The sequence below is a fragment of the Toxotes jaculatrix genome, chromosome 10, assembly GCF_017976425.1.
Source record: "Toxotes jaculatrix isolate fToxJac2 chromosome 10, fToxJac2.pri, whole genome shotgun sequence".
Taxonomy (NCBI): Eukaryota; Metazoa; Chordata; class Actinopteri; family Toxotidae; genus Toxotes; species Toxotes jaculatrix.
In genome coordinates, this window is record NC_054403.1 from 17,093,418 (window position 1) to 17,117,855 (window position 24,438).

At 41.0% G+C, this 24,438-nt stretch overlaps 3 protein-coding genes across 3 annotated transcripts in view; all 3 read left to right on the forward strand.

Moving 5' to 3' along the window:
• The first annotated feature begins 2,473 nt into the window (after nt 1-2,473).
• zdhhc24 (zinc finger DHHC-type containing 24) lies at nt 2,474-6,590 on the forward strand. The gene is made up of 3 exons (XM_041047460.1): nt 2,474-3,065; nt 3,274-3,551; nt 4,540-6,590. Exons 1-3 carry the CDS (start codon nt 2,761-2,763, stop codon nt 4,830-4,832), a joined length of 876 nt encoding a protein of 291 aa, XP_040903394.1. The 5' UTR covers nt 2,474-2,760; the 3' UTR covers nt 4,833-6,590.
• Nucleotides 6,591-8,190: 1,600 nt separating this feature from the next.
• Nucleotides 8,191-11,155, forward strand: LOC121188122. Its single transcript, XM_041047695.1, has 8 exons — nt 8,191-8,683; nt 9,223-9,273; nt 9,377-9,454; nt 9,744-9,803; nt 10,182-10,246; nt 10,353-10,488; nt 10,700-10,764; nt 10,951-11,155. Exons 2-8 carry the CDS (start codon nt 9,238-9,240, stop codon nt 11,153-11,155), a joined length of 645 nt encoding a protein of 214 aa, XP_040903629.1. The 5' UTR covers nt 8,191-8,683; nt 9,223-9,237.
• A 2,250-nt stretch (nt 11,156-13,405) lies between these two features.
• The window catches only part of slc24a6a (solute carrier family 24 member 6a), a 42,421-nt gene continuing 31,388 nt past the window's right edge, over nt 13,406-24,438 (forward strand). Inside the window, exons 1-15 of the mRNA XM_041048080.1 lie at nt 13,406-13,603; nt 13,903-13,995; nt 16,518-16,594; nt 16,716-16,790; nt 17,542-17,626; nt 18,427-18,530; nt 18,683-18,757; nt 19,424-19,449; nt 19,574-19,627; nt 19,737-19,888; nt 20,208-20,377; nt 21,682-21,949; nt 23,177-23,343; nt 23,431-23,545; nt 23,789-23,901. Coding sequence (XP_040904014.1) covers nt 13,495-13,603; nt 13,903-13,995; nt 16,518-16,594; nt 16,716-16,790; nt 17,542-17,626; nt 18,427-18,530; nt 18,683-18,757; nt 19,424-19,449; nt 19,574-19,627; nt 19,737-19,888; nt 20,208-20,377; nt 21,682-21,949; nt 23,177-23,343; nt 23,431-23,545; nt 23,789-23,901 — 1,683 coding nt within the window. The 5' untranslated portion in view covers nt 13,406-13,494. The remainder of the gene's footprint in view (nt 13,604-13,902; nt 13,996-16,517; nt 16,595-16,715; nt 16,791-17,541; nt 17,627-18,426; nt 18,531-18,682; nt 18,758-19,423; nt 19,450-19,573; nt 19,628-19,736; nt 19,889-20,207; nt 20,378-21,681; nt 21,950-23,176; nt 23,344-23,430; nt 23,546-23,788; nt 23,902-24,438) is intronic.

Consider the following 24,438-nt stretch of genomic DNA (forward strand, 5'->3'; position numbering starts at 1 on the left):
CAAACTTGCTGAAGTCCTGATCTTAATGGAGAATATAACAAATGCAGATGATAATAATTAGAAACTTCCCCATAGAAGTAAAGAATAAATGTGTCAACATCATTTCATAAAGTGAGTGAGGGAGAGAACAAACCTTGTGAAAGTAAAAGTCGATCTGTTGAGGAGTTTGTGATTTGTTCTTCTTCTGTATTCTTTAGACATGACTTCAAATACTCCTCCATCCTCTGTTGAAGAAACAGATTTGAACGGCTTGCTGAATTGAAATACTTTTTTTAATGCAAGAAAGCTGCTGCTTACTGTTAATTGTTCAGACCTTTCTCTGTGCAGCCTGTGTTTGCTCCTTGAGTTGCTGCTGCCAGCGGGGGGCGCTCTCCTCCAGGTACCTCTCATATTCCATCTGTAGAGGTCAAAACAAAAGTTGAGCCCAAGGGCCTCCCCTGAATAAAGCACAAAAGTGGGAATGTTTGTTACAACCAACGATATGGCCAGGCTTCTTTTCCTGAGCTACTTCTCTCTGTGTGTGTCTGTGTGAGTGTTCTGTGTTTCTGGGCACCCGGATAGTTTTCATGGCAGCATTGCGGGCCAACATCTCTCTCAGCGTGTCCTGGGCTTTCTCAAACTGCCACAGAAGCTGCCTGTTGCGTTGCTGGGCAGTGCGCTCTCTTTCCTTCAGCTCCTGCCAGCGATGCTGCAGGTGCATCGCTCTGCTGCAGGAAACAGACCGGGAGTCTAAGGTTAAAAACATTTACACTGACATACATGATGATGCACAGCACAATTATCTAGTTGCTTTTTTGTCTGTGCACTTACAGATGGCGGTGACTCTGAAGAGTTGAAAAGTCAGTTTGCCATAGCATTGGCCTGTGTGAGAAACAGAGACATTGCATCATGACAGAGCATTGTATTAACCCACACAGTTTACTGTACTAAACTTACCAGTTTCCATATAAAAATCCAATTAACTTTACCAAGGCCAAGACCAAGCTCCCTAGAGTACCACACGGAACAAACTTCTGCAGAAATCTAACTGTATTGTGGCCATTTTTATCAGGAATTATAGTTATTGTGTTTGCTGAAGGCATGTTGAAGGAAAAAAAAGTCAAACGTGATTACCACTCCCTGACTCCATGGCAGCATCCAAGAATCTTACCTCTTTTTTAGATTGTGCTCTCTTTGTTTTGTGAAAGTGTTTCTTTCAGTGCCGCTCAGATGTCCAAGAGACAGTAAATTCTCCTTCGGTGCAGCCATGACTGCAGGCTTTCAGTAGATGCAGAGATTATCAGGGATTAAGGTCTTTGCTTTTGAGGTGGGGGGGAGGGACCAGAGACATGCTGCCAATCTACATATGGGCACAGTAATGGGGTTAAATAGTAGTTAACAATTAAAAGAACTGCATACAAAAGGTTGCTTAGGTAAGAGAATGTACTATAATCAGAAAAATATCCTATCCTCTGTGACATGTACTATCATATACAATTAGATTATTATTCCAGATGCATAAGCAGCATTTTACTGTTGTAGCTCCCTGAACTGGAACTAATTTGAACTATTTCATATAGGTCTGCAGCTGATAGTTATTATAATTATTGATTAATTTCTTGACCGTTTCTTGATTAATCAACTGTTGATTGTTTAGTTTATAAAAATTCAGGGACTCTTGAGAAATGTCCATCACAAAAACACAGCCCAAAGAGACAACTTTATGATGCTTGTTTTGTCCAACCATGGCTCAAGCTTTTATTGTTATGTGTAAACAAAATATAGTTTCTGGTGGACTATTTGTCCCTCAAGTTGTTGCGTATTCTCACAGCTTGAGGGAAGAAGCTTTTGTATGGCCTGCCAGAGGAGGTCTTGATATTTAAGTACCTCTGGCTGGATTGTAAGGAGGTGAAGAGGCTGTGGCTGGGGTGGTACACAGTGGTGAGGGCCTTGTTGGTGCACCAAGCTGACCTAACCCTGACATAAACTAACCCTATCCAATTTTCCAAACAATATTAAAAAATAAATTCGAATTTTTATCAAGCAGCAGCATTGTCAAATTTGAGAGACTGAAACCATTAAGTCTTATCAAAGTATTTATAGATTATTTTTCTGTCAACTTACTAATCAATTAATAAATTAATGATTTCATCTCCACTTGTATATACTGTTGGCCAGTTTCATCTATAACAAGGCATCATATTTGTGAAACTCTTCATATATTTTGTATGTAATTTAAGTACTAAATGTGTCAAATAAATGTAGAGGATTATAAGTATAAAATGGCAGATAATGGAAATACTCAAGTAAAGTACAAGTATCTAAAAATTGTACTTAAGTATAGTACTTGAGAAAATGTAGTGTGTTATTTTCCACCACTCTTCGTGTTCTGTTTTGATCTTTGTTTTGAGAGGAGACACGAGATCAATGGAATGTTTCCAGCGGAACCACGGTGTCCTGTAGCATTACGGATGTATTTTTATGTAACACTTGCTAGCAGCAGCTTGATTCAGTCCATTGGACGAGCTTGTGGAAAAGAGAGGGTTTTTACAGAGTAACGTCGTTTGATTTCGACTCTTACTTTACACCAGAAGAGGTTCTAGGTATTGTTAATATCATGCGTTTGATTTAACCGCGGTCAGAAAGCTAACGGAACATTTAGCTAACTAAGCTAACCAGCGGTTATTTCACGGTGTGTCTGTCAAATCAGTCCTTCCCCCTGAGCACACCGCGTTTCGAGCTGCGGTTCAAACATCACGGAGAGGGGGGCGGGCAGGAAACATGACCAGTTTTGCCAGTAAAATGTTTTGCAGGGTCGAGAGACTGTGTCACCACCTCCCCGTGGCCCTCAACACTTTCCTGGTCTTCTCCATCACCGGGGAGGTGAGCTACCTGGTTCTGGTCGAGGCTCCGCTGGAGGCGGACCAGAAGAAGACGGAGTGGTCCGCCTGGTGGAAGATGGTCCACCTGCTGGCCCAGTACTTCATGTTGGGGAACATCTGCTGGAACGCCCTGCTCTTCCTCAAAACCAGCCCCAGCATCAAGGGGGTGTTCCTGGGAGGAGAGGGCATGGGCCAAGGATGGAGGTGAGGAAGGAGCAGCTATGGGGGATTGTTACAGACAAGAAAATGAAAAGATTTCAATTAGAATTTAGCAGTAGTTCATACACAGTGCATTATATGGCCAAAAGTATGTGGACCATCCCCTGTCTATACACTTTGGTGTTCATTTGGGTATCATGAATGTTGTGAAATGTTGTTTATGTGCGTCTCAGATTTCTTTTTCTTCCCTCAGGTACTGTTATACATGCGAGACACACACTCCTCCTCGCTGTTCCCACTGCTATGACTGCAAAGTGTGTGTGCTGCGGCGGGATCACCACTGTGTCTTTTTTGGCCAGTGTGTGGGCTTCCGTAACTACCGCTTCTTCCTGAGCTGCTTGTTGTTTATGTGGTCTGGGCTCCTGTACGCCACGCTGATGAACGCAGAGGTCTTCATTGTCATATTGAAGGAGGGGGTCACTGTGCACAGCGTCCTGCTGCTGCTCATACCCTGGATCATGCTTGTTTCAGGTAGGATCTGGTGTCTTACATTGTGGTTGTCCCATTCTGTGTCTACCCCTTATAGCTGCAATATTGTGTAATATAATCTGTAAACTTATCTATATTCACTGTACTTTCAAAGGCGGATGAGCTCATACTAAGAAAATTGGTATATTATGGGAAAAAAAGAATTATATATCTTTGGGAAAATATTTTATTTATTTTATTTTTAACCCATTTGTAGCATTTAATATCGGGTTGCAACCGATTATTATTCTTTTATTATCAATTAATCTGCTGATCTCCAACATCTTCAAATGTCCAAAACCCCAAAATATTCTATTTTCAATCATATAAAATAGGGAAAACCAGTAAATCCCTACGAGTAGGAGGAGTAGCTTTAATACAATTAATCTATTATCAAAAACAGTTGCCAGTTCATTTTCTGGTGATCAATGAATTAATTAATTAGTCTAATTTGTCAGCTCTAGTTTGATATTACTCTTATTATCAGACATCCACTGTGAAACGTCTCTGCTCTCCGTCCTGTATCTGAGTGTGTGAGGGGCAGACTGTTTCTGATTGACGACCAGCTGGTTTATTCAGGATGTTGACAATCTGCGATTTACACTTTGAGATGTGTAATTATGACTAATGCAGCAGAAGGATATTAAATAACACATTCAGGGGGGTACCGCCTTTTTTTAGGAGAAAAGTGGTTATCATCTTATTGCAGTGGCATGGCTATCTTTAACATTAAAATTAGATTAAACTCAAAGAATTACTTATTATAAATAATTTCAGTTGTTCTGAAACTATGTATTTTAAACATGCCATCAAATACACAAATATTCTATATAATAGCAAATATGTCCTTGCTTCATACTGCCTACTTCACTGAACTCATTTGAGACAAAGCTTGGGTCACAACATCCCATTAATCATCCTCACTGTTCCACGGGGATCAGTAGTTGAATGCATGTTCACTGAGTGACTATGCCCACTCTCTGTGTTCTAGGCCAGGTCTCAGCGCGTGCCTTTGCCTTTGCCTTCATCGCTGACACATGTGTGGTGGGCTTCCTTCTGGTGTCTGCCTTCTTCTTTTTCCATCTCTTCCTGCTGTTTCGGGGACAGACCACCAGGGAGTGGTACTCATCCCGCCGACCCTACAGCCTGGGACTCCTGGGCAACTTGCGTCACACCCTGGGCCTTCGCTGGTACCTTTGCTGGCTCTGCCCGCTCATCCCATCTCCTCTTCCTGGAGATGGGATAAACTTCCAGGTCACAGGATCATTGGAACCCACTCAGTAATGACTAAAAAGTCTGAACATTAACAGGCTATGTGTCTTTACTCTAGTGGTGATGGTTAATGTTATTGGGGAGCAGCAGCAGGGAAGATCACCTCAGTTAAAGTAGCTTGGGATGGGGAGATGCTAGCATAGTGTGTGGTTGTTAAAGATGTTACTGGGTATAACTGTCTACCAGTGTCTTCTCAGTCTCCTTTTCCTATGCTGAGACAAAGAAATTATGGGTAGAAACTGTGGAAGGTAGACTGACCTTGACCTAAAGGTGATCTGTACACTCATTGAGGCTGGCTTCAGAATATTAACACAGAAGTTAGCAGTGTTCCTTTGGAATACCAAGCACTGAAAATGTATGTAAACAACACTGAAACAAGAATGTATTTTATTGATTCTGAAAAATTTACAGTTTTAAATCCACATCACACAGGCACTTGCAGTTACCAGCTCTTGGGTAGTCGTCCTCCTGGAATAAATTACTTCTTAATTGCACTTTTCTCACACGGTTAAGTTGCCAAAATCTGAAGGTTGAGCAAATTTGGCATGCACTGTTCCTGAATAGACCATAGGATTACAAAATACACCACCATTAGCCTGTTGTCAGCTGTCATACATTAGCTACTATGATCACAATGTGCGTGTGCTCTCCACTCCTGAACTGAGCTTATTACACTGAACTTCTTGCTGGATATAATTGCACCACATTTTGACAATGAGGGCAATGACGGGGGGTTTACAATGATGTCTCAACATATAGAGGACAACATATGTGTAAGAAAACAATCAGCAGAAATTGTACATGGTGTGAAACCTAGCATTGCAGTTTACAGACTAACGTAAAGTCATTTAGTGAATGCAGTATTTAAAATCTACCTACGAACATCACAACAGTCTTTCTCCATGTTTCACATCACATTGTTCATGTTTCAGTGAATCAGGGACAACAACAAACCAAACCTACAGTGTAACAACATGACATACACTGACTCAAATGACTGTTCTGTCCCAGTTTCCTACTATGTCCTAATTGTTTTTGCAGTCGTCATCCAAGATATCAACATACTTTACCGATGATACAAACACTTGCGCTGTCAGTCATCGGTCAGACTGTGACTTCAGAAAGCCACTGGCATTTAAACTTAACGAAGACAAAGCAACATGTTTTTTCAAAAATTTTATAGACTTTTTTTTATTTTCTGATGTGTTCCTGGAGCTGTTTCACCTGATCTGAACGTAGTTTATTTTGTTACATCTCTGGTTTGAACACACCACAAACTCAAAACCTGCCTTGATTCAGTAAGTAGTATGGATTGGAGACACATTTTACAGCACTTCATGCCAATTTAACATACATTGCCTAATTAAAACACCCCCCCAGCCCCACTATCCACCCCTCTTTTGCACCTTTTCTTTATGTGACTTTATTATACTGGCCTTAAAATGAAATGGAAAAATCGCAAGCCTTTGTTTTGACAGGTGCTCTTACTTGTCCTACACTAAATTTACCTTACAACCAAAAATATTCTTTGTCAGTATTCTTAGTTGTTTTGCTAAATATATATGTCTGCTTAATCTCTGTTTTTTAGTGCTATTTCAAATGGGTCGCACCATTTGATGTTTTGCCATTTTAAGGTGATTAAATCAATGGTGTCAAAGGACGTTAGTCAATATTGAGAAAATGTTTAGTTGTATTATTTGTGTTATTGCGTTATTTTGTACTCTGGAAATTGATGTGGTGTAAGATGTGTTGTAGTGATTAAATTTGTGATGGAAATTTGTTTTCTGCAGTGCATGCTTGAATGAAAAATCAGTCAAATCTAACAGTAAAAATGTATTCTAATGTAGGATTTTCTCAAACCAGCTGTTAAAATGTTAGAAATCTGACCATAACCAATACATCCAAAAACAATTTGTAGACCCATCTCCATGATCCCGAAACATGAAAATGTGAGCAGGGACATTTTGTACTTATTTTGCTCCATGTCTTACATCACTGTGCAACTGTTAATTTCTAAACCACAGCTGTAACTGCCAGGTGCATAGTAACCTGTGTTTGGGATGGCAGCTAGACCTACAGTTTAGCTGTTATTACCATATTAGTTTGGACTTGCTTGCTGGTAAGGCAATTTGTTGTCTGTTTTTAAAGAGGATATATGAATATAAAGTATTAGTGCAGTGCTACCTAACAGGGCGGTTTCACCAGTATGGAAATGAATTTATCGAAGGTTTGGTCTGTGTAAAGTTAGCTAACTGAAAAACGTTAGCTGTTAATGGTAACGTTAGCATTTAGCTGAGTCACGGGAAAACATGAATGAGTGGTGTCTGTCAGCAGGTCTTGAAATAAAACGACTTTTATTTTCGCCAACTCATTTAAAATGTGTAAGATGTGAGCTCATCTGAAGGAAAAAAATAAAGAAAACTGGCTGTAACCTAGCTAGCAAACTTAGAGGACGTTAGCTAACATAGTTAACGTTAGCAACTGGAAAAAGGCATACAATTTAAGGTTAGCTATTTTTAAATACAGATATCGTTCATACTTTGGCTGTTATGAGCGTGAAACAGGTAGTAGGCTGTATTTTATGTAATAATAAAAAGTCTTAGGTTTGACTTAGTCAACTCTGCAAAAACCTTGCATTCTTTTGAAATGTAAGGAAAAATCAGCCTTGAAAGATTAGACAAAAGTGGCTAAAATACTTTTACACACCTCACTGCAGGTATTTCTGTTTTATGTTAAGAGATTCACACCATCAACACTATTCAATAGATGACAGAAATAATGGTTAATTTTTTTATTAATAGATTAAGGTTAGGAAAGAAATTGAGAATATGTCCTAAAAGCTGTGTGACTCCTAATGGGAATTTTGGTTGGTCACGTGCTGATCACAAGCAGGAGGAGGGAGGAGTAAACCAGCTGGATGGATCTCACAGAGGAAAGCATGTGAGTGATGTTCACTGTACAAACCAATACACAAAAACTGTTTGAGTTACTTTGTAGCTAAATATAAGGCTTTGTTTCGTGTGTGTGTGTGTGTGTGTGTGTGTGTGTGTGTGTGTGTGTGTGTGTGTGTGTAGGACACTGAAGGAGATGCTTGAGAAAATAGCTGAGCTGGAGTACAGTCAGAGCCAGCTGAGGGACCTGAACACTGAGATGAGGCACTGGCTGGATGTTGCAGATGACGATATGGCAGTGCTGCGCTCAGAGAATGCCGCCCTCAGAAAACAAGTGAAAGCGTAACTAGTCACACTCCCTGTTCCTTCTGACTGATCATCTGTAATTCAATGTGATCTTCCTGATACCTTCAACACAGTCAGGCTCTGTTTTTTTCTTATGCATGTTTATTGGCATTCAGGTCAACAACCTTCATGACAGAACTTTGTTAGAACTTTTCGTTTTCCACTGTACTCATCCCATGTGGACTACCACAAAGCTCCATTTTAGGTCGTCTGAGCTCTGTTTTTAAAAGACATCTCCTATGACTATGATGTTATGTATCTGTACCTTCCATTGACACTTGGTGATCTACATGTATGCTTTGGCCCTGCAGTCTTCAGCAGTACCACTCTATTATTGGCTGTAGAGGTTTTTGTCTTTACCTAATTGTAACTGCATAATTGTTCCTGTTTTGTCTTTACCATTCAAAGTTTTTTTCACATGTCAGGACTGTTTTCTTTATTTACTTGGAGCTTTTGTAGCAGTGTTGTAACACTTTGGTGGATAAACTGTCAGGAGCTTGTGTGTGTGCCTTCAGCCTGGAGAAGATCATCAGTGAATCACAGCAGGTTGAAGCCGAGCCTTGCGGGTCCCTCTTAACCGACGACCTCGATGTAAAGAGAAGCAGCGAAAAAAAGATTCAGAAATTGGTGGGGAGCCAGAATTATTACTGTACTACAACGTATAACTGATGCTTTCAAAAAGATATTTAGACTTTTTGAAAAATTGAAAAATAATGTGGATATGATGTGAAATTAACAGTTACGTTCAAAAAATTAAATCACTTAAACTAATTTACCACAGAATTTACAATTTAACTAAATCCTGCCATCAACCAAAGCAAAATCCTTGATGACATTTTGTCTTACATTATATTGCCAGATATCTCAGCTCTGTTCCCAGTAGTTAATTGTTGCTTCACAGGCACAGCTCTTAACTCTTCGCTTTCAAATTTGCACTTAGAGCTTCTAGTAACTTTTCAGAAAGCACCATATTCTCATCCTTTCCTTCCTGAATTTACCTTGTTTTACCTAGTGGTAAATTGAGTCTTTGTAGTAGTCTAATCTTGGTTGCAGGAGGATGTATACAGGCCGTAGACAAACAGTAAACTTCAGCCTGTCAATTAGACTGATAGCTGTCATTTTACATTTCTCCAGGCGACTCTTCATGCTGTTGTCTTTTTGTGCAGGAGGAGGAATGCACCATGGTGAAGGAACAAAATAAGAAACTCACAGCAGAGGTATGATGTCTGGTACTTTTCACATAACTACTATAATCTGTCATCATACATTATGTACGGTGGTACAAAAATTTGACATCCTGCAAATTTAAACTCTTTTCAGCTCAACAACCTCCAGCAAGCGAGAGAGCGGGACAAGATCAGCTTGAGCAAGTTAAAGGTTGCGCTTCAAACCCTCGAGGTAACACCAAGGATTCAGCCTGGAGGTGTTTCATCATTTGTCATTTTACATCGTCAACCAGCTCCGTATTTGTTATGTCGTGTGTTTCTTTAGTTTGTAATGGAGGAGGCTCAGTTAGGGCTGCAGCATAGGGATGAAGTTGTTCAGCAGGTAGGAAGAGAGACATCAGTACTAGGCAGTGGCTGACTAAAAAGCCAGATCTTTGGTGTTCAACGTGATTTTTTTTCTATTATTATTTGAAAATCATATTTTTAAATGTTTTAAATGTGTTTGTCTATGTGTGTGATAGAAAAACCTGGAGATAAAGCACTTGGAGGGAACAGTAGAAGAGTGTTCCGTCATCATTAAGGTAAAGATGTTCTTATTCACTGCTGTTCTCTTACTTCATTCAAGTCACCCTGTTGTATGAAATTTGTACAGGCCATTCAAATCTATGCTTATCCTGTGAATCACTTAAGAAATGAATCTGACAGTTAATTTGCTCATCACATCAGTAAAAGAACAGAAATGCATTATGGAACAAACTGAAGCGTGGTTGTGACAGTGTTGACAAATGACAGATCTTTCACCAAATTTACATCATGCAGGCTGCAGTTTGAAACATGACACACATTTCACTACACGTCTCTAAACAAACAGCAACAAGCAGCTAAAAAATGCAGTGCAGGAGTAAATCTCCAGCACTGTCTGTTGACTTCTGCCTGATGTTTTCTTTTCTTTGCTCCAGGATCTCAGGCTGACAAATCAGGAGCTGAGGATGCAGCTGGAGGACAGACACGATGAGGCCTCACTGTAACCCTGACACACAAAATCCACTTGCTTTAAATGAATATCATGATGTACGCTGCACCATCTGTGTGCACTCACACTGGATTGTGTCTCTGCTGTTGGTCGCCAGTTCTGCTTTTAATGACCTGATGGAAGAAAAGGAAGGATCACTCAGTCCCCCGCTGTCCTTTGCAGATGAAATGAAGCTGCTGGCCTCTTCAGATGAAATGAAAACCAGCACATCAGACTCCAAACATCTAGGACATGTATAAATCCTCTCTCTGATTCCTGTGTTTAGACTCTTGACCACTACAAAATGTGGAACTAAGATAATTAGCAACTTGTACTAAGATTTTTTGGTAGTTTCACAAGTGATCACCAGAGGATGCTGCTGGAAAGCCCAGTTTCAGAATGCAGCTTTGTCACTGTACATGTAGAAATGCAGTAGACTGGTGATGTCTGGTGTTGTTTCTGCAGGAGGAACCTGAGGCTGAGGAGATCCTGGAACCTCAAAGTCTAACAGTTGACCTTCAGACCAAAAGGTACTTGGGGTTAATATAATAAAGCAGCTCTGACAGACTTTGGCATATGATGAATGAAAGGTAGAAATATGCAGGAACATTTTTGTATTCTGGAAATTCCTGTAGTTCTGTCTAATATTTACACTCTTTTTTTCCTCTTCTTTCTTCACTCATTATCGTCGCTCTGTCTTCTTTGTCATGTCTAAGGTGCGCAGGTGTCTTGGAGACAGCCATCCAGAGAGCAGGACTATTTACGATGTGCATCTTCTTCCTCGTTGTTCTGGCCTTTGTGGCTTCAGGAAGCAGTGTAGGAAACTGTGATTTGTTTTCCATCAACACCCTGTGGACCGGTGCACGTGTGATGTTGCAGCCCTACTGCAGCGTGCACTATGGTGCCTTGCCTCCTATTTGATCTTGTCTGATCTTAACACTCCCTCTTATAACCTTAAGTCCAATCATCTGCCTGATTGTGTGTCATTTTTTGTAGCTGACTTTGTTGTCTACACAGCACATTAGTAAGACCAAATGGTTTGATCACAAATGTTGTCATTTTTACAAAAACATGACATGAAAGAGCTAGAACAAATACATCCATTACCTTAAATTCACAAAACATCCAATGCACCTTCTATGACTATTATCATAGTGGGAAAAGCACAAGTGTAAATAATAAAATTGAAAGGATTCCATTTAGCTGCCTTAGTTTCAGAGCTTTGTTATTGTTAATACTGCACTTAATATCATTAGTAACACCTTTGCTTTTCCTACTATGGTGAATCTAATGAATCATTTTCCTTGTAGTTTTTCTTATACTGAGATTTAGATCAGTAAAACTCAAACTTAGGAACACTTTAAACTTTAAAACCTCATATCTTCAGTGAAAAAAATGTTGATTGCTGTACATCAAGCTTCATTAGGACGACATTTTGTGTGATGTGTCATATCTTTGCAATGCAAATCTTGTTCATCCCAAGACAGTTGTCAGACGCAGCTAAATGACGTAAAACTGCACCACAGTGACTGTTTGTTTGATTTATCAATTATTTAACTAAAATATTGTAGTGTCAGATTTTGTGCAGTGTGTTTGTATATTCTTCAGTGTGTGCAAATCCAATTGTGTTCTGCTTATCCTAGACCTTATTCTCTGTTTGCACTCTGCATCTCAAACACCGGCCTAACTCTATCACACACACACACACTCCTCTACTCTGTTTCCCACACTGATCTCCATTGGAGCACAGCCTATCTTGCACCTGTGGCTGTCTTGGGCGCCACACTATACAACAAATGTGTAAGTCTCTCCTGCTCTGCACACTGTGTATGCTCCTGTGATGAGCATTCCACTAGTGTTGCTTATCTAGCAGCTGCTGTTGTCCTGAAGTGTTACCCTGCATGTGTTGCTCTCATGTTGCACTCTCATTCCCACTCTGCTTGTTGCTAATTTCAATAACCCTGAAAAAGACATGTATGATAGATAGAGTCTGTTAAGGTAGCCTTAAAAGTTTTTTTTTTTAAACAGTCAAAAGAAACCCAGATTCCATTAAAAACAAAGTGTGGTTGAAGTGGACAGTCATGGTACACATGAGATAAGCAGAGACACCAATAAAAAATAAAGCTTGCTAAATTGCAGAAAAGAAAGATTCAACGAAAATCTTGACACCAGTAAAAACGCACCAACCAAGCAAAGGGAATAAGAAAAAGACATGCCAAGTCACAGCCAGAAGTGTCCTTGAGATGGGAACGACCCCTTGTATAAAATATGATGTCCTTTTGGTGATTTTTCAGATGTTCCTGCAGGGCTTCTCATGCTTATAGACTCTGTGTTTGTAGAATAAAGCTTTCTGGACTCGGCCTCTCTGATCTCCTGTATCTGATTGACTCTGTGCATTTTCTCTGAAGAAGACTTTAACACTTAGAATTTTGAAGGAGACAAAAAACTTAAGAGAGTAAAAGATTAAGGTGTGGGAACTCAGCCAGACCTGGACCCAGCTTCAACTGGCCCTTGACTGGGTCTACAGCCTGGCCTGAAAAATCCACATCAATATCAATTCTAAATTATTTCAAATAAACAGTGGTTGGCAATACTTATTCTGTACAGACAGAGAAATGACAAATTATATGAAAGGCTTAGGAAAGGAGGTTAGTCCCCGATTTTCATTAGAGAATTAGAAATGTTGCTAATTACTTTTCACATTTTGAATTACATGCATCAGTTGAAGTGTGTCGATACATTTCCCTGTGCTGCCAGTCTCTCTCCAGTCGCCCCACCCAGCTTGAAGGCGCTCCCTGGTGGTCTAGTCTGTGGCTCCAGGAAAACACCTCCCTCCCAGACGGGGAGAAATCATAAAGCGGGGATCAGATTTAGGACAGGAGGGAACGTAAGGACGGTCCGAGTCGGGGGGTATTTGTTTGTGTAGGTGCAGGTCAATATTCGTTCTCCGTACACATCAGCTGGAGCTGAAGCTTGTGGACGCGGACGCAGCGTTGGTTGGTGCTGACTGACTGACTGACCCACCGGTGCGGGCTGCTGAGATGCTGATGACAGGCCGAGGCTTTTTAACATCCTCCTGTGTCGTGGATGGAGACCAAAGCCAGAACAGCTGAAAGACAATAAATCAGGAAACGGAGAGCAACAGGCCGGTTTGTTCCAGTCTGTAAACAGGAGACCGGACCGGCGCTGCGAGGAGGAGCGGCAGTGGCGACATGTTCTGAGCGCAGAGCCGGCGAGCGGCGGCGGCGGTGGCTGGCAGGATGAAGGCGCCGAGGAGACCGAGGCAAACGCGTCTCCTCCCCCGGTTCTGCGTCTGTGGAGTCGGTCTGCTTGCAGCCGTCTCGATCTTTCGCTTAAATAATGTTACAGGTGCTTCTTCTGGGGGGGGAAAAAGCATAAACCTGTCACCATTCTGTTAAATGCATCCCTTACTTCTTTGTTTACAGCCATGAAAATTATTTACATGTTAGATTGAAGTAATAATACATTTAATAAAGGGTAATTACAAACTCAAATGAGCATTTTAGCAGCACAGTAGACAAAATCAATACCTTAAAGTTGGATAACGGTTATGCTTAACAATATTTCACAAACACACTGATATACAGTAAAATAATAACATATATTATAATTAGTATGTGTATTTATATGTAAATCCCTCTTTTTAGGCTCCCATGGACCCACTGTGGATAATGACATGTCCAAGAGAGAGATCATCCAGCAAAAAGACAATAACCAGACTGACAGTATTGCTAGATCTGGTGAGATGCATTTTAACTTGTGTTTACATGTGTGCATGAGACTGAGGAGAGAGAATTTCTTCTGTCATATCCTCACAAAAATAGAAAAATATAGTGACCAAGCGTTTTGAGTTGGACTGAGGACCTTTTTTTTTAAACCATTAAAGGGCCTAGGTTTAAGTTTGGGTTTGGATATTCATGCAGTAATGAATATACAGTTATTGTGATGATCTTAGTAACACCAATGTGTGTGTGTGTGTGTATGCGTGTTGTGTGTGCAGAGGCAGTGTGAGAGCGTGCATCTCTATTAATTTGTTTAATCCAAGTCTGTCTCCTCCGTGCATCGATCTACATCTCCAGTCCACCTCATCCTTCATTTCTTCAAACTGCACATGTTTAAACACAGTTAGGCCTTTGAGGGACCCTGTTGCTAGGAAACTGAATGCTGAATTTGCGGTTGGATGCTGTGTGCATCTGGAGCTGTTCAAAGTGCCTGCCCCGTCGTAATGACCTGCTGATTAGTAGCTTCTCATCAGCAGCTCTCTCATTGCCTGCGTGTGCTCGGATCTGTTTGGCTGTTTGAAAGACTGAGAGAGAAACGGTGGCAGCATCAAGCATCAAGTCTGATTCTGAGATGAAGAGATTTTGGAGCCAATTACAGAGAATATATTGAGCCAGAAAAAAACGTACTGCCTCAGGGAAAAACAAGTCCTCAGACAGATTTTCTTCCAATTACCATATTGCTATTTTCAAGAGCATCATCTTGCTGTTGATGATTAAAAAAATATACTGTTTGATCAGGGTGTCCAAACAAAATCATGTGACAGGTTTTCATAATATCACACCTTATCTGTGTCTCCATCCCCACACGTGATGCATGTTAGCCTGTAACTACACAATGTCACCTCTGTGCAGGATCTTATCCAGTTGTCACTCTTGTCTCACTCTGCTGCTTGTGACCTTCATCTTCTGTGGAAGTTTTCATAAGCCCTGACTCACAGCTAAATCAGAAAACCTTGTGGGGAAAGTCACTTGGGAGGAAGCTTTCCAGATTATCGTTTTGCACTGCCTCATAATAAAAGTTTTGTTTGTTTGGTTTTTTTTGGCGCAGTGAGTTAGGGCATTTGTCTGAGCTTATATTCAAGACAGTGCAGTCTGGCAAAACACTCTGTTACAGTTGGAAATAGAGTGAATGTGAAGCATTGTTGAACTCAGCCGAGATGGCTCTGAAGATTAAGTTTACAGGAATTGCTGGCTGTTGAAAAGAAGAGGAAATGAACGTCAACATAATTACCTGAGAGGAGATGGCTTGAGGGATAGCGTGAAGTCACAAGAGGAGCGCTTTCAAAGAAAATGGGCGAAAAACTCAATTATAATGCAATTGAACTGGCTCAGTCATATGACTGTGGCACCACTTAAACCTCAAGTTGTCTCAGCCCTTGTTGCTAGGGGATACAACCTGACACGCATTCAGCATGTGCATGCACAAGTGAATGAAGGTCCAGGGTAGAGCAGAAAATAACGATCTGTTTATTATTTTTCTGCATTAATTGACAGAAAAATGCCAATCAGACTTTACTAAAACACAACATGATATCATCACATTGCTTGTTTTGTTTGAAGCAGGTAAACTTTTATATACATACTTTAGCACTTTTCAAAACAGAAGCTACACAGTGCTTAAAAGAGGGAGATAAAAGAGGAATAAGTCTGTAAAACTGGTACGAAAAAAAAGAAGAAACAACAGGTGGAACAACAGGTCACCTTTAGTTTTCAGTCTTGACCTAGAAACAGCCAGAAGTTCCTCAACTGAGACCCCTCAGAGAGCTCAAAGGGCCTTTATACTTTAAAACTATAAAACAGGGCTGTCACAGTTTCTGACTTGTAGCTTGTTTTGTTCAACCAGCCATCCAAAGGTCAAACATATTCGATCTACTATCACGGAAGTAAAATTTACATTTTTAAGCCTGTGAAATTTTGGTTAAAACATTTTTAAAAATACTTCAAACAATTCATTGATTATCAGAAAGGTTGCTGATTAATTTTCTGTCACTCAACTAATTGATTAATCGACATAATTTCAGCTTTATGTTAAAATCGAGTCTAAAAGTGACAGAGAGCCAGTACACGGAAAAAGAAACAGCTGCAAATGAAGTATAAGTGTTTGTTCAGGCAGTTGTGTTATCTGACTGGCATCAGCTTTTTCATTCATGCTTGATTTTTCATTCATGCTTCACAGTGACTGGGTCGATCACAGTAAATATGTGTGATGAGTAATATCCAATCATGTTCATGGAGATGTACAATGGTCACGTCCTTGACACGAGAGTCTCTGACTGAACTGACAAGCTTTATAGTTTTGCTTGAAAAAGTAAGGAGTGAGGAGTTAAATATTTGATCGATTGATCACAAATCAGTGCTGTGTCAGTAAGTGGGCTAATTGTTTCAGCTGTAGCTCAGCATCTGCTGTCTCTCGTTTAGATGATTTAAACTTCCCTGTTTTCATTTATCATTGCATTATCCTCTGTCCGTCTCTTCTCCAGCTGTCAATGAATTCCCTGAAGATATCTTTACTCTGGAGCAGAGGAGACAGGGAGCGGTACTCCTTCATGTTCTCTGTGTGAGTATCTGCTCTGCTGGCAGGAAAACCAGAATTAGAAAATGAAAGATGCTATATTTTGTTGTACTAGAGCTCAATGACAGACGCACTTAGATGATTAAGTGTCTCCTGTGTTTCGCAGGCTATCTACATGTTTCATGCGCTGGCCATCGTGTGTGATGTTTATTTTGTGCCATCACTGGAAAAAGTATCAGAGGTATGAACAAAAATCATATTTACTGTGGTTCAAAATAAAACATCCATCCATTTTCCCCTGGAGTCAGGTTGTGGAGGCAGCAGGTTAAGCAAGATAGTCCAGACGTCCCTCTTCACAGCATTGTTTCCCAGCTCATCCTGGGGGACCCTGAGGCATTTGAAGGCCAGATGAGATATATAGTCTCTCCAGGGTATTCTGGGTCTGTCCTGTCCAGGAGTTGGCTGTGCCCTCCAAACCTCCAATGGAAGGTGCCCAGGAGGCATCCGGATCAGGTGCCCAAACCACCTCAACTGACCACATAATCTGTAAAAAGCAGAGAGGTGATTCTGAGGTCCCCAAAGTGGACATTCTCCTCCTGCACCTTGAGATTCTGTCCATGACAATCAGAAAGCGGATGGGTGACAAGGGATAACCCTGACAGAGGATACAAATTCTCACTCTGGTTATATAAGGACTGGCTCGTAATACTGGCCCCAGCATCCCATAGTCTTGCAGGAAGTTAGAGTTGAAGACCTTGCTGAAAGGGGGCATCAGCTAGGTTTTTCCCACTACATGTTTGGGTTTCCTCGGTCTGTCTGGCAGCCTCCAGATAGACTGGGTGGTGATCAGTTGACACATATCAGGCTGTGGATACACAGACAGTACTTGTAGGATCAATCCACTGATTTGGGATTTGTTGGCGGTAAGAAAAAAAAAAATAGAACATCACCAGCCTTATTCTTTAAGCTGTTTGATCTCCTTTGTCCTCTAGAACCTCCAGCTCAGTCAGGATGTTGCCGGGGCAACCTTCATGGCAGCTGGGAGCTCCGCCCCCGAGCTCTTCACCTCTCTGATTGGTCAGTATGACGCTTTTCCAATCAGTTACTCAGTCTGATGGGTCAGCCCAATGACTGCTCCATCAACGTTACAATTACCTGCAATCATATGCATCTTCACCTGATGAGCACTAAGAAAAGTCAAGTGTATATAGGCAGAAGAACTGATTGGCCCATTTCAGGTATGAAGTAGACGATGAGGAGAGTTTCATTTTGCTTTATAGTTTGTCAGCTCACAGGTAAATTACTTCCATCGCCAAGATGTTCTTTTTTTCCCCATCGCACATATGTTTTGGAAATGTGAAAAACTAGAACAATACAGGAGATTTATGCTAGATGCAATAAAAAAAAGGTTCTACAGTGCCTAGAGGACTCATCTCTAGTGCCCTTTGATAGAGGATATAAGGTACAGTTTATTAAAATGGCCATGTCGCTGGAAACAAATATCTTTCTGCGATTTAAAAGGATGAAAAAAATATTCCTTCCAGATACATGTGGTTAAAGAGCATTTCTTCATGTATCGCCACTAAAATATTCTATTTTATTCTCAAAAGAAAAACGAGTGGCTTTGATAAGTAATGGGATGACTTTAGGCAATATTCAGCAAATATTACACAATCAGTAAAGATAAAACACGTCTGCCCAGCCCCTGTGGTTATGACCCAAAAATGTAATATTTCTGTTCAGAGGAGACAATGTCTAACTTAGTTCACTAAATATGTGTGGGAGGGAGACACAATCCATTACTTCTTCAGCACTGTCACATTAATTTTTTTTTTTTTTCCAATGATTTATGGTTCTTAACTCTTTTGTGCTGTTAGGCGTGTTTATCACAAAGGGAGATGTGGGTGTGGGAACTATTGTGGGATCAGCTGTCTTTAACATCCTGGTCATCATCGGCATCTGTGGCATCTTCTCCAAACAGGTACACACCCTGGACTAACCTCACCTCTTCCAAATGACTGAATAGATGCTTATCAGTGATTAGGTTTTTTTCTGCTAACCAGAAACACAGCCATCACAGGATTTTAATGTTGTGCAGCGTGCTTAATGTAAATGTACTATGTGTCTCTCCAGCCTATCTCTCTGACCTGGTGGCCTCTGTTTCGTGATGCTGTTTTCTACATCCTGTCCATACTGGTGCTTATCCTGGTGAGAAAGCCTCTAGTCAAACTATGACTGCATTCACACTCTGCTCTTTTTTTAGATTGATCGATTTTTAAAAGATTGGTCGGCGTTTGATGTTTATTGGCCATTTAATTAATGGGATTTTAATTTTTACTGTAACACTTAGATTTGTGAGACCAAAAACTATATCTTGCCAACAGTAGAGAGAAACCTCTCACTTCATGCTATTTGATATATGATATAAATATAAAATCCCACTAATGCTGGATTTTTGGGGCCATTACAGATATTGATATTTGAGAGTTTATGGATGATGTATCTCTATTTGGCTTTTTTTTGTTTTTTTTTAAAGAATCCCTTTAAAAATTGTGAAATGTGCTGAGAGGGACAGTTTACAGTTGAAAAATAAGCTTAATTACTTAGTTCTCTCTGGTGGAGAAGCTATGTTATGATGGGTTTCTAAATTACCTCAGACTTATTGCCTTTTCTGTACAGCAGTGTTTTGGTACATATCAGCACATTTATACACCAATACTTATATATTTGTATTAAAAAATGTTTTACAGCTAATATTGTCTTTTATATTGACCAATATTATCTAAATAGTATATTTCTTTAATGTTCCTTTGATTAGACATGTAAAGTGAGTTTTTGAGGTGTAATTTAAGCATATTTTCATTTTATTTGCAGGTCATCTATGATGAAAAAGTCATGTGGTAAGACTATAATGAAACGTTAACGGTTCAGTAGCCTCTGTTGTGTGGATAACAGATTGGGATTCAACATTGAGATGAATGTGGTATTTATGAATCTGTGTTGGTGTTCGCATGCATGTCTCAGGTGGGAGACCATCATACTGATCTCTATGTATGGAATCTACATAATCATCATGAAGTGAGTCTCCTTCTCTTTTCTTCACATTTCCATCCTGTTGGTATCAACCCACCACATGCTCCACACTCACTAGAGACACAAATCTTTTGTGTGTCTGTCTCTTGTATAGGTTCAACAGGTCTCTGTGCAGCCTGGTTGAGAGACACTGCAGGGCAGGTCAGCCGTGTTTGAGCAGTCTGCGACGGACGACTGCTGTCGGAAACATTGGAGACTGCGACAATGACATGGTGCCTCTTAAGCCAGGTGCAGGAGCTGGTGTTTGTGCATGTGTACATGGAAAACATCAGAAAGTTCCCTCAGTCTCTGAGCTGCGTTCAGCAGACCTAGTGACACAGTTTTAGGCTGCCAGTCCAACCCATTTCTGTTCCTCTGTGTATTCCCTGCAGGCTGAAATAGAACTAGATCACTTTGATGGACAAGATTTTTCTCCATTTTTTATCTCTCTGACACTCTGTCCTATATGTCTTCATCTTTCTTACTCAAACTCTTGTCTTTTCCTACATGTGCCTAAACAAACTATCTTCTCCTTTCTGTTTTTATCTCCTGTTAATATTTGTCCATCTCCTCTCGGTTTCCCCAGACTCGTGTGTGGTGGCCGGTCAGGACTCTGGGGTGGTGATGGTGGACGAGCTGCTGAACCTGCACCCCCACCAGCTCTCCTTCTCAGAGGCAAGCCTCCGCCTTCTCATCACCCCGCATTTCCCCCCCTTCACCCGCCTGCGCATGGCAGGACGCATGGTCATCAATGAGGTACACTGCACGCGCTCACACCCTTCACATAATGTCAAGTTCCCCTGGTTTGTTCAGCCAGTTTCGGTGGGTATTTAAATGTGTGCATGTGCAGCCTTTTAAACAATAACATGTAATCAGCATCTTGGTAAAATTACTGTAAATATAGTGAAATATTGTGACACACAGCTCTGTTTACTGGGTGTGTTTAAACCAACGTATCAAATCCAACTGAAGGTTAATTTGTTCACGCTGAGAGTAAAAATCGTCTTTGTCTTTTCATTTCTATGAAGAATGGAGTGAGAAATTGGTCGCAGATTGACTCTGCTTCTTTCTCTTTTACTTTTCCTTTACAGAACTGTAGAGATATTTACTCCTTCCTTTACCCTTTCCTTCTGTGTTGGATGAGAAATTCTTTAGCTTTATCTCCGTTTGTCCTGGGGGAAAAGTGACGTCCTACCTGTTCTACCAACCTGATGTAAAAGGCAGTTTAGAGGCTATAAAACATGGTATTGAGCTTGATGGTGGCATCATTTGTTTATGTTAATTATATTTAGTCAAACACAGTTTTAGCACAGCACGTAGGTAAATAATGGGGATGCACCTGTCTGTTACACCCCAGTCTTCCTCTCATTCTAACCAATATTTAGCAGATCAGACAGTTCAGGATTCAGTGCCATGGCAACCCCTGGGGTCATCACACAGTGAAGTTTACAGATTTTAAATTTGGGAATAACAGAGCACGGGTTTAGGATCAGTTCTCAGCATCGGTATCCTAAGCTGAGATGCTAGGAGACAATAAGTTGGATTAGTGCATTCCCAGTAAATAGACTTAAAGCTGGGGAGATATGTGCTGGCATATCAATCACCATCCTGTTTGCTGTTGTTAGATGGACACCATGTAATAAGCACACAAAGAAACAAACACAGACAGATCACTGCTTAATGCATAATATTATCCCAGCAGACGAGAACTCAATCTCCAAATCTGCTTCCTCGCTCTCTCGGCTCTCCTGCATGTGCGCTTGCCATTTCCAGTGCCAAATTAAAGTGCAACTGCCAATGCTGCCCCTGCTCTGTGCCATGCCCCTAATCAACGCTTTCCAAATCCCCCCCCAGTGAATGTGAAGACATGCCTGGCTGCATAATCACTCCTCCTGCCAGTTCTCATATTGTTATGTACAGTCAGATCAAGTCATTTCCATAAACTTGCTGCAGTGTATCTCATGTCAATTTGTTTTTGTCTTTTTTTTTTTTTTTTTTTTTTTTTTTTTTTTTTTCATTTTCCTTTTGTGTTTTCTCTGACTTGTCTCACCCACCCACAGAGGCAGAGGCTGATACGTGCTCGGGTTGGCCCAGAGGAGGGGGCCGCTTCAGGAGAGGAGGGTTTAGGTGCTAGTGGGCTGTGGGGGAGGGAGAACGGGACGGTGGCCGAGGGAGACAGGCAGATGCCGGAGGGAGAGAGGGAGAGGGGTAAAGAGATCGTGGGGGAGACAGGTGGGGGAGCACAGCCAAAAGAAGAAGAGGAAGAGGAGGAAGAGCAGGAGGAAAGAGAGGAGGAGAACGCTCCTTTCAAACCCTTCGTTCTGCCAGGTGAGTGGTTCTTGAGAGCAGACACGTGTCCACACGTGTCTGCATTGTTATGTGAACTCATTTTATTATTTGAATGAAATCTCTGAGGTTACAGGAGTAACGTTTTTCTGACTAACACGTTTTTCTGAATCTCAGTTAAAATTAATATTTTTATTGCTTCATTTCTTGAAAACAGCTAGCATTGATATGATAACTATTAGCCAGCTTCATACAAAGGTACCCTCTTAAGGGGCCAGTATACTCTGTCAGAACTGTTTGTCAGATGTGAGATAGCTTTAGAATTGTCCTCCCCTCACGCCTTCCCAGTGTGGTATAAGAGGGAGTCTGTCTCTGACCATTGTCTGTAACTTTCTGAAACCAACAGTCTGACAACACTATAAATGTCTTCCAGGGGAGACAGTCTAAAAATATGTGCTGTTGTCTCTGTATTTTTAGCAATATCACATCCTCTAGTTCTGATGGAGAATACCCCAGCCCTTACTCTACACTAAATTTACCTCAAACTTGCTACTAACACTGAAGTTTACCTGCTGCATAAACCTCATTTCGTATTTACAAGGTAAGACTGACTTATAGCCTGTTTTTGATCAAACAGCACTTTCTTGTTTGCATTTCAACTACATCTGAAGAACCATGAAGATAAGTCCAGTGACAGACGCTGAGAGGATGTAATGAATGACTCTGCTATGACAGGGACTGTTTTTTTAGCACCTGGAACTAAATTTAGTCCCTGATTCATTTGGTCAAAATGCAGATTCCCGAGCTTCTCATTAGGCTCTTGGTCCCCTGGGATGGTTCCTTGTGGTGGACACACCCTATTGGATAGACAATTACACAAGGCTGAAAAATATGACTTTTGATAGAAAAATACCGGAAAAACTGATCAGGGGGCACAAGAAGTGAGGTTTCTCTACAAACTGCTGCCACACTCTTTTATGAGTCAAATATCTGACTAAAGCTAAAATATTTCTCAGGACCTCTTTGGACAAGTAGGTTTGCTATCACCCATAACTCAGACCGTTTGTTGCCTTTGTATTTATTCAACAAACAAGTCTCAACTCAGACCTCCTGCTTCAGCTCTAATGTTTTTCAGCGTAATAGATGGAGCTAATTAAAGAGAGATAGCACTAAGGCTCGAGCACATCCAGGCTGAATTATTTAACGGTTTAGATGGATCTGTAATGACTCCTGTGGGGGAACTTGTGTGTGTTTTCATCACGTCCTCAGACAGCTGGTGTATGCGTCTGAAGTGGCTGATCTCCTGGCCCCTGAGCGTCCTGCTGCACTGCACCATCCCCAACTGTAACCTGCCGCGGTGGGAGCGCTGGTATCTGCTCACCTTCCTGTCCTCCACCCTTTGGATAGCCCTCTTCTCCTACCTCATGGTCTGGATGGTACGAAATGCACGGATGCAGGAGGACACACACACACACACAGAGAGAGAGACAAGAATACACATAAACCTACCTTCTTATATGTAGGTGACCATAATCAGCTACACACTTGGAATCCCAGAAGTTATCATGGGCATCACTTTTCTGGCAGCAGGCACCAGTGTCCCTGACTGTATGGCCAGCCTCATCGTCGCCCGACAAGGTGAGTGTGTGTGTTTTTAATCTGCCTCAACACGCATTTAAACTGTTGATTAAAAACATTTACTCATTTTGCTTGTTTGCCCATTTTCGTTTGCAGCAAAACTAAGCTATACGTAAAATGAGTAATGGAAGATGAGGATGTGAACATAATAAAAACTAAAGCTGTTTGACTGGATATTCAATATCAGTTAAGTGTCTATATATTTTCATGAGTTCCACTTTGTGTTTGTGTCAATTGTTGCAGGAATGGGCGACATGGCCGTGTCTAACTCCATTGGTAGTAATATCTTTGATGTGCTGCTGGGCCTGGGCTTCCCCTGGGCGCTGAGGACTCTCATAGTCAGCTATGGATCAGTAGTAAGACCAGCTGTTCTCTTTGCCTCATGTCTTAGACAGCCAATGTGATCCATGAGTCTAAAAACATAATGATATCCTGCACACGTTCAGGGTTGGGAACCCTCCCCTTTTAAAACTATAACATAAACTGCTATGGTGAGGAATCCAGTGGCCTAGTGGTTAAGACACAAACCAAATTCTTGTGCTGCGATTCACACAATAACTACTGCTCTCTAACTGCTCTCATAGCATCGTTTTAGCTGCACAAGGCAGCAGTTTTCATCAAAAAAACTGAGGAGCCAGATAATTTCCTCAGGGGAGGTGTTGGAGACCAAAACAGAGGTAAAAGAGAGTGAATATTAGATTTACATCCATCACAAGAACACAAAAATGACTCCAAATGAGTAATATTGTTGCTCTCTAACTGCTGGATGTGTAAATGAGCAACTGTTTGCTAACAAGTTCACCATATCAACTTTTTTATGCTCAAAACTGGCCAATAAAAATGTTGCAGTTTTAATGATGAAGTTTTAAGAACGTTTCTGTAGCAAGTATGAT

Bases quoted from the DNA above. Each gene is read 5' to 3' on its own strand.
- zdhhc24 (XM_041047460.1), top strand. From the start codon at position 2,761: ATGACCAGTTTTGCCAGTAAAATGTTTTGCAGGGTCGAGAGACTGTGT. The intron at 3,066-3,273 runs GTGAGGAAGGAG...TTCTTCCCTCAG, and splicing joins GGCATGGGCCAAGGATGGAG to GTACTGTTATACATGCGAGA. The intron at 3,552-4,539 runs GTAGGATCTGGT...TCTGTGTTCTAG, and splicing joins CTGGATCATGCTTGTTTCAG to GCCAGGTCTCAGCGCGTGCC.
- LOC121188122 (XM_041047695.1), top strand. From the start codon at position 9,238: ATGGTGAAGGAACAAAATAAGAAACTCACAGCAGAG. The intron at 9,274-9,376 runs GTATGATGTCTG...AACTCTTTTCAG, and splicing joins ATAAGAAACTCACAGCAGAG to CTCAACAACCTCCAGCAAGC. The intron at 10,765-10,950 runs GTACTTGGGGTT...GTCATGTCTAAG, and splicing joins GTTGACCTTCAGACCAAAAG to GTGCGCAGGTGTCTTGGAGA.